The sequence below is a fragment of the Ostrea edulis genome, chromosome 10 (assembly GCF_947568905.1).
Source record: "Ostrea edulis chromosome 10, xbOstEdul1.1, whole genome shotgun sequence".
NCBI classification, from domain to species: Eukaryota; Metazoa; Mollusca; class Bivalvia; order Ostreida; family Ostreidae; genus Ostrea; species Ostrea edulis.
In genome coordinates this window covers 28,437,586-28,449,899 of record NC_079173.1, presented here as the reverse complement: position 1 = coordinate 28,449,899, position 12,314 = coordinate 28,437,586, and the positions used below count along the sequence as shown (strand labels likewise).

Below are 12,314 nucleotides of genomic sequence, written 5' to 3'. Positions count from 1 at the left end.
GAGAATATTAGTAAGGACATGTCCTCACACCACTAGTACTTGTCCTCACTAAGCTAATATTTTGTATCTACATCTTTCACATGCTGTAGGTCACATTTATGAGGACGTAATTGTGAGGACATTTATTTGTCCTCATAGTGCAATTCTTGTCCTCAAAACGTCTGTCGATTGGTTGAAATTTGTCCTCACTTTACACGTTTTACTGCCCCCCCCTCTCTCTCTCTCTCTCTCTCTCTCTCTCGTAGGAAGGCCATATAATCTCTCCCCTATCCATCTATCTATCTATCTAACTAACTTTCTTTCTTTCTTTCTTTTCTTCAGTTTGTCTAAAACTCTAGAAACAACAAAAGTTAACTAAATTGTTAAAATTTGAGTACATAACAAGGGAGAAAATACTATTCTAAATGGAACAAGTCGACATGTATTAGCACGGACGGTTAAGAACGAAGAGTGTAACTTATTATTTATCATTAGGGAGGTATACTACATATTTATAATGGCTTACATGGATGAAAATATAAATATCAGCAATATGTTCCTATATTACATATATAGCTGAGTAGGTTATAATCAGCATGTCGACTGCATCTGTAACCGTAGATTACGGGTTCTCGAGTCAAGCAGGGCTCTTATTTATTTCTTTTTTACACCCACCCTTTCTTTTTCCAGATTTTTTTTGATTTTTTTTTTTTGTTGTTGTTGCTAGAACTGCATTTTGTTATTTTACCAATTCAAGTAAATTTCAAAGTTTTCAATTTCAAAATATTTTTCTTCAAATCCTCCACTTTTCATCCACATCAAATTTCTCTAGGGTAGCATTCGTCCTAGAAGCTTATTTGTCTTGGGGGCGAGTTGTACTGAAACCGTAATGTTGTGGCACTGGTTGCGGTGTCACGTGCCCTACTGTCATGTGACAGAAGAATATCGTTGCATGTGATCACGAATAGAGTGATAAAAACACCTTTTTCGTCTCTGTTGCACAGCGAACTTGTCCGTAATCACTACATTCTGAGAACGCGTAGACTTATCATACTGCAAGGTGAACCAAACTACAGGTATAACTCTATTGTCTACTTTCACTTTCTCATGATTTTTGCACAAAGGCATTAATTTGTATGTTCGGCAAGACTAGTTAAAAAAAAAAAGATTGGTTTTTTTAAGACCATGCATGTTACGTTTTGCTTACAAACACACACAAAAAGTTGATAAAAGATTAAGGATTGTGGATGCACAGTCATCATTTCGGGAAAATTGTTTAAGGGTAATGCTTTATTTAAATATCCTATTTTGAGTCTGAATTATAGAATGATCTGGGATCATGTTGAAAATCCATAAGTCCTGCACAAACTAATTCAAAAATTTTCAATTTTTTCTCGTTGTATGTACATCCACTTTAAATCCCGGCCATTTACATTAATTTTTTCATCTTCTTTCTTGAAAGTGCTGCTTTATATTAACAGACTATTAATTACTTAATAGCACGTCAAACACAGCTAAAAGCCTCATATTTACAAAAAAAAAAAAAAAAAAGAAGTTGATAGTAGAGCTTCCTGGTTCCTTATGGGTGTTTGGAAGGAGCCATAGTGTTGGTTAGCCGTTCCTTGAAACCCTCTATGGTACTGGCTTTTTTAACATATTCTGGCAGGCTGTGCCAGTCCGCGATGGTTCTTGGGAAGTAAGAAAACTTTTACTCATCACGGAATGTTGATAGCTAGCTGACGGTACCTGCCGTTTCAATGTCCGAGTATCTCCTTGTGTCATTTAAGATGATGCTAGGACATTTATCAGGTCACTGATCTAAATTTGTACATCATGAGTAGCAGAGATCTTAATATGGTGACAATTTAAGAGGCTTCCAGTCTACATCCTCTATCAATGAGGATACACAGCCCGGTGTTCTCTCAATCATAGCTATTTTCCTTGACAAACTTTGTTGCTTCTCCTGGGGACACTCTCCAGTAACAATGTGTTAGGGTTTCAGTTTCTTTATTTCCGTGAGCCATATGGCTTATTGGATTCACATACACATAATGTGTTAGGGACTGTTGGTAGGGATTCCATACCAGGTTACCGTTACCTACATACTACAAGGTAAGGCCAATTAAAATTAATTGATGGATTATCATCCCCGCCCGCCCCTCAAAAAAGGGCCCACCCCAATTTTTTTGTTTTCACAAAAATTACGATTTCAAACAAACTTGCTTCCCAGTGACATGAGTGAATGATTAAAGTCACAGAATGTTGGTTTTATATCTTCTACCAAGGATTCTTTGAATGTTAACTTGATTAACACTTTGTGTGATGCCTTTTGTCATTAATTTTTTTTCTCGGGATTAGAAATTAAAAAATAAAATCCTCCCACCTGCCCCATATTAGATGATATTAATCTACTAATGAAGTTGAATTGGTCTAAAGGTCATACCATGGTACTGTACTAAGGCAGTAGATTTAACACCAGCTTTACATCCTTGGAGATTGCGACACAGAAATTGCAATGTCTGGTAAGATTTGGCTCAGATGTTGTTTTTTGAAGAAGCCAGCATAAACAATTTTTACATTAAAATTTTATAGTTACAGTGTCCTGAAACGATTTTATTTTGTTTTAATTTCAATTCTACAGGTAAAAGCTGCATAAAACCCAAATATGGCATATGAATGCATTCTTCAATATCTGGCTATACTTAATAGTCTTTGAAACACGGATATAAATTTTATTCACCCCAGCCTTATATAGTTTGAAAAACCTTTTAAAGGGATTTATCTAGGTTGTTTTTACTACCAGTAAAAGGTTACCTTTTCCCTTTGGCAACAAATGGATATTTCACATTCCACAGATAAAAAATCCCCTTCATTTGTAGAAACTTGACAAAATTGTATGAGAATTTTCAACAAAAATCATTTTTATATATTCTAAGTCATTTTCTATAATATTGCCAGACTTGCAATATAGATAAAATGAGTAATCGATCAATTTATATGGCTGTAAGAATCTGTGGATATTATATTCCATGGATGTCCCCCACCCCCATCCCCTGGAAGCTAGCTCATGACTGCATTCTCAAAAATTCCCCTTAAATTTAAAATGGGTAATAACATCTAGGTGCTGGATAAAACCCTGCCCTTAAGCTTGTTAAGAGATTTACATACAGTAACATCAGTATCAATAAAAGAAAACCGAAAACGTAAACTCTTGTATCTATATGTTAAAGTTTTCTCAATGATAATAATTAATTTTTAGTGGCTATTTGGAATTTAATCATTGAATGTAAACCAGGAAATTCCTAAACAAGTTAGAGAAGATATTGCCAAAATTGATTTGCCCAATGTTGTATATATTAGCGAGAGTTGAGAACAGACATTCGACACAAAGATTTTTATAAAGGGGAAAATATAAGAATAACACCTGTCAAAATTTAAAAGGGGAAAAATTGATCTTCATTGTTTTTGATCAATCACATAATGTATTAAACAGCTCTATTTACTGCTTCTGGTAGCTCAGTAGTAGAGCGTTCACTTTGTAACCAGGAGGTCGTAAGTTCGAGCCCTACTTGTGCCACGGCTGCAGCGTTAAACCTAAGACATTAACGTAGGTAGTGATTGCTCCTTCACCAAACGCTCAGCATTTAGAAGTAAGAATCACGGGTCTTTCGGATATGACCTTAAAAACGGAGGTCCCGTGTTGTGGCAGGCGTTGACACGATAAAGAACCCTCACTGCTATGGCCCTGAGCGCTATAAGTATTAGTCTAACTTTGTGGTACTTTACGTACAGCTGGTGACGTCTCGATCAATATGAGTGAACAATTCTCGACAGGACTTAAAAAAACAATCAATCAACTTGAGGAATAAATTTCAAAGTTGATTTTATTACATAATAGCGAACGAAGCTCGCATCATGAAGCGAAGCGACGCGACAAGCTCACTCCAATGATTACGCAATTGAGTCACGTGATTTGCTCTTCATCAACTGAAAAATGATGGGGACTACCCATAATGCCTCCGGAAAAATGTCGCCGTCACTGCGGTATACTTCATTGACAATCCCGTAATTAAAATAATTAGATTATTTAGAAAGTACAATTTACGTTTTTAAATTCCAGACAAGCTTTCTCATAGCTTCAAACGTTTTGTTTTTGTTTGGTTTGAGAGAAGAAAACACATTGCAGCTAATATGACGTCACAATTTGTAACTGTTTACACCAAGCGCGTAATATTTCCCTCGTTAAATGAAGAGGCGGATAATTATAAAAGTCGTGTTGCAAGATGTTAATGGGCTTCACTCGTCTCAACGGTCACACCGTACAACATATTATAAACAATGAAAACATATAAGGTGTTAATTGTGTAAGCAGTAAAAGAACCAATTCATTTATGCAGAAATTACCATAATTATGTTTCCATTTTTTTTATATCGCCCATAATGCATTGCAAACAACTTATAGATACAACTTATTTAATTCACACATTAATGTAATATATTTAACTTTTCTGTCAATTTCAACATGTCAAAATATTCATGAATTACAATTGCAGTTGTATATTCCTTTACCGTTAGATCTAAAAAAAAATCTTGATTGTGTAGCGGTCAGCTGAGTTTGGTCACTGATATAGCCAGATAGTTCAGTTAGTAGAGCACCTGACTAGATTGAGATTCAGGGACCTGGGTTCGAATCCCGGTCTGGTCCGTTGCATTTTCTCCCTTCCTGTTATAATTGTGATTATACCGACAAAGTGAGAAAGACATGTCTTGCTATCAAAATTTGATAGAGTTCATCGTAAGATATTATATATCTTGTGACCAAGCTATCTCTGATGTTGACAATCGTGATATATGTTAGTCAGATAATGCAGCAATCACTTGGAGCGCTGCAAGGAGGTCATGGCCAAAGTGATAAAATAGTAGTCGTTATCTAAACTTAGTACTGTAGTAGACATAGCAGTGTTATATGAAGGTAGATTAATGCATGTCATTAAAGATAAATTGTGATCACGGGTTTATCTGAAACTTGTTTTAAAAGACTTTTATCAAGTAATTGACCACTGAACTGTGCAAGGTAACATGTACATGAATGTCATATTGAGTTGATCAGTATGATAAGTATATAGTCTGCATGTCTATTTAATTTGAAGTGATCCCATTTTAAGACAGCTAAGGTTTTAAAAAAATATTATATTGTCATATTGATATATAGTATTTCAAGTTTATCACATGCAATACAGGCTTCTAGCAATTTCAGATATTGAAATAGATAACCAATGGTAACAATAGTGAATGTACTATTGAAAACTTTTCACAGGTTGTCCCTTTTTGAATTTTATTAAATATCAGAGGTGCCCCTCCCCATGCACTATATAGATTGAAGATTTGATTGTTCAGATCAGCCTTGAATGGGCTAGAACTGGCCTCCAGATAATAATATAATGATTCTTTAACCGATCTTTTAATCTCGTCCCTAAAGCACACACAGGCTAAAAATTGCCCAAGAAATTGTGCACCTATGGATCATAAGAGTGTAATATATATATATCTATCATATGATAATGAATATTTCAATTTTTTAAAAATAGATGCGGGGTTTACTGCTTATGCCGCTGGTGGTGGTGGTTGTTTATTGCGATACGCTCTACTTCCAACCTAAGGAACAGCCTGTCTCCGGAGTGTCCTGTAAAGATGGGAAATCTGTTTGTCCCAATGGCAGAACCTGCTGTGGACAAAATAACGGGGAATATGGATGCTGTCCCCTAGCAAATGTAAGGAGCACTGATGGGTAAAAGGGGATTTTGAAGGTGGGGTGGATGCATGGGTACGGGGTGAAGGAGAGAGGAAGGGGGGTGGAGGGTGTATTGTAGTAAGTCAGTGTCACACATTTTAGTGCTTTTTATTGGTTGTAGATTCTTGATATCATTTTCACCAATCTGATTATAATCAGCTCCTCGATCCTGTCCTTTATTTTTATATTATCACTGAGACAATATGAAAATAAAGTTGTGGATTGAGGAGACGATTTTAATTACATTGTCTTCTTCACTTAATATCTGTAATAACTATAGTATCTAAGAAAAGTCTTTCAGTTTTTGAAAGTATACGACATGATACCTTGATCCGCTTCACACCAACATATTGAATGGAGTGTGTTGGCACTCCGTGAAAAATATATCAGACTAGTTATGAAGTTATGAAGAGGATCAAGGTATACTGTCTCTTATTATATACTTTCAATTTCATCTCTTCTCTTTTCTTTAAAAGTTTGCGGGCATATATCACATGATATATGCCCGGAAACATTCCGGCCCGCAAACATTACGTCACAATCAATACACAAGCAAATTACTACATCGTTAATTTTCAAATTTTTCGTGTTTTCCATCTTTTACTCAGTTAAACCAATCAAGAAATTGTTAAAAATAAATTATTGTTAGTTTCTAAATGAAATTGAAAGTATATAATAAAAAGGTTATACACTTCGTATGGGAAAATATGACGACCTCGTTTTTTGTCGCGGACGGACCTCGCAAGCTCGGTCCGTCTACGCGCCAAAAATCTCAGTCGTCATATTTTCCCATACAAAGTCTATAACCTATAAATATTATTAGAACTTTCAAAAACTGAAATGCATTTCATTCTATTTACTAATGTGTTTACCTTGCTAATACAATGTTACATTGTTATGTTGCCTGCATGCTGTTTTGTTTTTCACGATATGAAAAACAACAAGATTCACTTTTCAATGCTTTCCACTGTGATGACATCCATATTGAGAATACCACGTTTTGATTGTGCAGACGTCTATGTCAAATAACACTGGTCTATGCCAATTGTAATTGAGATAGACTAAATTGTCTATGCTGACTTTCTAGATTTAAGGATATTGTTATGAAAATGTAAAGAAAATATGCTTTCTAAGTACTTTAGAAGTAAATGAAAATGTTTTAAATTTGTGTTATTTTTTTTTTCAATGTTGCGGTCTATGCCAATTCCATGAGGTCTATGTCATCTTGTTTTGGCATAGACCCGTGGTCTATACCAAGTTTTAAACCAATTTCTAACACTGGATTCAATATTTTAAATAGTCCGGACTGGACAAAAATGAAAGTATATATATGAGAAAATAGTCTTTGGTTTGAATTGCAAATTATTCAGGAAAGAACAGAGTGAATTTAAATATCGATAAATGGAATGCTTTTAGTTTTAAACAATAAAACTGAGTGTGTTTAATAAGATGACATCGTTAATATAAACACAAGTTTTAGAGAGTAAATTAATTAGTCCTAATAAGGATGTTTATAATGTTAAATTTTAAATCTCCAATAATTTCCTGGGCAAGTTTTTTATACATAATTACTGAATTTCTGAAAATTGCTACATATATACTTGAAGTCTTATCTAATGTTTTTCAAAACTTTCAAAGGTTGAATTTGATGCTCTCTGAGTGGGCCTCGTTATTAATATCAAAGTTGGGAATCCTAGACAGATTAATTAAGAGAAACATGAGGGTGGTGTATCCTGTGGCGACTTGCATTGCCATCCACTTCTTAAGTGCATGGTATAATTATGCATTAATTGGTATACATAGTGTATATGTTTTTCCTGTTTGACTTTTTGAGACTAGAATTTCAGGTTATCTTGACTTTTAAAACTTAATTGTCCAGGAAATAATAGGGATTTTACCCTCAAGTTCAACTAAAGCACTTTTGATTTACACTGAAAGCGGCTAGCCTTCATTAAGGTAACTCTACTTCATCATAATAGCTGACTTTCTGCAAAAACATGGATGAAAAAATCGTTATCAGCAATATTTGACTTTTCCTTTTTCCACTTAAATACCTAGCCGAGTAGCTCAGTAGGTTAGAATACCGACTGCTGAACTGTAGGTCGCAGGTTTGAGTCCAGCAGGGGTTTTTAATTTTTTTCAGATTACCTTCTTCTAAAACTGTATTTTTTGACAAAATAAAGTAAATTTGAAAATTTTCAATTTCAAAATATTGTTGTACATATATCCTCCACTTTTTATCTACATCAAATTTCTCTGGTGTAGCATACCTCCTTAACCTAGACAGACGTGGCTCCTGTCGTGCTACCAATATGTTTCTTTACATAATCAATTTTCATTCTCTTGTATTGCTGTAATACGCTGCATTTATTTAAAATACTCATTGAAATGATACGTCTTTCAAATATCTTCCGTGAATAGTGAGCATATTTACCATCTTCAGGCATTTGATTTAATGATTATCACCTTTTGTCGAGTAATGTTTCCTGTTGCTAGATATGTGTGATATTTACTCATGAATACAAGGAAAACATTGTTTTTAGTTCACCTTTAGCTGAAGGCTCAAGTGAACTAATTTGTCTATTGTCTATGTTATAAACAATTTCACATTTTCATCTTCTTCTGAAGAACCACTGGCCCTGGCAATTTCAATTAAACTAACGGTACAAGTCGTCCTTGGGTATAGGAGATTCATTGGTTGTTTAAATAAAGGGCTACAAGCTTCCTTTCAAAGAATGCAGATAATCAAGAAAAGGCAAAAATAGGGTGTGGTTATCTAAAACCTTCTCGAGAACCACTGGGCTAGAAAAGTTAAAATTGACATGAAAACTTCCAGACATTTTTTTAAAATCATGACTCCAGGGGTAGGATGGGACCACAATAAGGGATCAAAGTTTTACATGCAGATTTAGAAATTTTTGTAGAACTGCAACAGGACCATGATTAGAAATGTTAATATGCAAGTATTTGCAGCTAATGCAGATTCTAGGTTGTTCAGATTGTGGCCGCCTGAAGGAGAGTGGGGGCACAGTATAGAGGATCAATTTTTTTTACATGGGAATGTAAAAGGAAACAATTTTTAAAACTTCATCTCAACAACAGCAGGGCCATGATTAAGCATATTGATGATATGCAAGTATCTTCTGGTAGCTCAAATTCAAGTTGGTTCAGTTTATAGACCTGGGGATAGGTTGGGGTCACAATGGAGGATGAAAGTGTTATATGGGAATATACAGGAAATTATAATCAAAACAAATTGTTTTCAACAGTAGTAGGGCTACACTAGTCAAATGCAATATTGTCCCCAAGTTGTGTGAATTCAAGTTTTTTTTAATACTCCCACGACTATAGTCAATATCGTATAGTTCCGTCTGTCTGTCTGTCTGAAACTTTTACCTGGCTCATATAACTTTTGAATGGTGAGTGATATAGGACTCATATTCTATATTGCACATTCCTTGTGACAAGACTTTTTTTCAGTTCCAAACTTTTGACATTTGAGTTTGACCAACTTTTAAGAAAATCTAACCTATTCAATATCTCCTGATTAACTATTTAAAGTAGGACTATCATAATTTCCATAAAGATTCCTTATGGTTTTAGTTAGTCCTTGCATTAAATACTTGATCTTTGACCTAGTGATCTTGATTTTGAATTTGACTTGAATTTCAAAACTTTAATGTTAGGCCAAGTAAAATTAATTAGTAGATTATCATTCCCGCCCGCCCCTCGAAAATCGCCCCGCCCCGATTTTTTTTATTTTTCAAAATTACGATTTCCGGATATTTTTATGTCCGGTCCGGTATCGTAAACGTACTTTAATTGTTTCACTTTGCCTTTTAGAAACCCAAATACACATGTAATTATGATTTATAAAGCCTTTTCTCAATGAGAGAAGGCATTTTCGAGGTCAAGAATACCATGGCGTAAAATAAAAAATAAAATCCTCCCACCCGCCCCATTTTTTTGTGAAGTTTGACTGATAATCTACTAATTAATTTTACTTGGCCTTACTTATAACTTCTGAATAGTGGGTGGTTATCATATTTCATATGCAATATGGCAAAAGGTTTTTGTCCAGTAACAAAGTTTCTAACCTTGGGAGCTTGACCTTGGCATTTGACTTACTTTTAAGAAAATCTAATATAATATTATATATCCTGATGTATATATGGTATTTATTTATTGGTGTTAATTATTAAGGCTGCTTCCCCATGTTGTGTGAATTCAAGTTTGGGTATGCTGTGACCCTTTGGGGCTACGATAGGGTCACAAGATGGGGGTCAAAATTTTTGATTAATGAAAGAATGTTTTAAAATTTGATAACAATTAACAGCTGAACAACAGCAGGGTGACTTAGGTAAGGGACAGTGACTCATTGGCTTAATGTGTTTCTTGATGCAACCATTCACATTCAAGTATTTTCTTTGAAAGTGTAAATCACACATATTGTACAGAAATTAGTGTGAAATACATATATTTATGTAGATATCTATGGGGGAATTTTGAAACGCTTCATAAACTACTTTTCCTGCTGTCATCCTTGATATTATTACATCATTTTGAAAAAATAAGATCATACTTCCTGAAATATTTTATACATGTATTAAGGAGGTACTCTACATCGTCATAATGGCTACCTTTCTTTTAAAACATGGATGAAAATATGAATATCAGCAATATATGTCTATCGATTAAAAAAATTCTCGCGTAGCTGTGTAGCTCAGTAGGTTAGCACGTCAACTACTGAACTGTAGATCGCATGTTCGAGTCCAGCAAGGGTTTTAAATTTTTTTCAGATTGCTTTCTACTAAAACTGCATTTATTGACTAAATAAAGTAAAATCTGAAAGTTTTCAATTTCAAAATGTTGTACATATCCTCCACTTTTCATCATTATCAAATTTCTTTGGTATAGCATACCTCCTTAAATATGGATGAATTTTTGTACAAATTAAAACATGCCTGGGTAATGACTTTGCACACATTGTATTTTTTTTTAAGGCCGTCTGCTGCAGTGATCACATACACTGTTGTCCTTCAAACACGAAATGTGATGTTGCTGCCGGCAAATGTGTGGCACAAGGCGACAATTTTGTGTTGGACTGGTTTGAGAAACTTCCTGCCACCAAACCCAGGGGGCGTGGTGATGCGTCGTCTGTGATGTGTCCTGACGGAGCCTCGGAGTGTGAAGATGGGCAGACATGTTGTCTCCTGGCTAGCGGAAGATACGGCTGCTGCCCTATAGAGGATGTGTGTTCAAGTTGTTTTTAGCTTACTTGATTTGAGAGTTACCTGTCTTTTTGTAAAATTTCATGGAACTATTTACTGAATTTGTATGTGCAAGGGCCATATTACACACTACAGTTAAATTTGAGACATTTTGGAAACAAAATATAAAGAAATTTAGTATCTGTAATTATTTCTAAAGTAAATCCTCTTCTATATGATTCTATAGACTGCTACTTAACCACTACAGACTGTCTATGATTCTATAAACTGCTACTTAACCACTACAGACTGTCTATATGATTCTACAAACTGCTACTTAACCACTACAGACTGTCTATATGATTCTACAGACTGCTACTTAACCACTACAGACTGTCTATGATTATGCAGACTGCTACTTAACCACTACAGGCTGTCTGTATGATTATATAGACTGCTACTTAACCACTACAGACTGTCTATAATTTTATAGACTGTTACTTAACCACTACAGGCTGTCTATATGATTCTATAGACTACTACTTAACCATTACAGGCTGTCTGCTGTTCTGATCACATTCACTGCTGTCCCCAGGGAACAAAGTGTGACCTTCAGGCAAAGAAATGTATCGGAAGAGGAGTGAGTTTAGGCAAGATCAGCATGGACATGGTGAGGATAGAAAATAAAGGAATTGTGGACATGGTCAAAGTGGAAGACAGTGGAAGCGTGGATATGGTCGGACTGGGAGACAAAGAAATTTTACATAAGATCAGCATAGACATGGTCAAAATAGAAGAGAAAGAATTTAAGGTATCTCATTAAGAAATACTTGTATCAACTTGACAGGCCATTTACATATTGAAGATATATTTCAATATGTAGACGCCCTGTTTTTAGGTCACCTGAGTCACTCAGGTGACTTATTACAATTGGACTGCGTCCATTGTTGTGTGTCGTCCTTTGTCTGTGGTTCGTTTAAGGAATTACTTTAATTCCGGGCCATAATATACGAGTATAACCAGGTTTGAGTCAGTTTACGCTTTATAAATGCCAATAAACAACATTTACTCACCAAAAAAAAGCGTAAGCTGACGCAAACCAGGTTATACTCGTGTAATATGCCCCAGAATTAAAGTCATTCCATATAATTTAATGCAAGTCCCCTAAAGGTACTATTAACCTTCGTTTATCAAAATGTGCATAAATACGGAAAAATACAAGTCAACTGAGCTGCGATTCACTGATTCACTTAGCAACAACGATGATGCGTCTAGCTATGAAGTCAGCCATCTTTAATCTTAGTTCTACGTAGCCTATTTATCAAAATATTGTA

The 12,314-nt window shown here is 35.0% G+C and overlaps 1 protein-coding gene across 1 annotated transcript in view; it reads left to right on the top strand.

The window, feature by feature from the left end:
* Positions 1–464: 464 nt before the first annotated feature.
* The window catches only part of LOC130051079 (neurogenic locus notch homolog protein 2-like), a 40,919-nt gene continuing 29,069 nt past the window's right edge, over positions 465–12,314 (top strand). Inside the window, exons 1-4 of the mRNA XM_056152392.1 lie at positions 465–1,055; positions 5,568–5,750; positions 10,774–11,022; positions 11,537–11,791. Of these exons, the coding sequence (XP_056008367.1) occupies positions 5,568–5,750; positions 10,774–11,022; positions 11,537–11,791 (687 nt within the window). The 5' untranslated portion in view covers positions 465–1,055. The remainder of the gene's footprint in view (positions 1,056–5,567; positions 5,751–10,773; positions 11,023–11,536; positions 11,792–12,314) is intronic.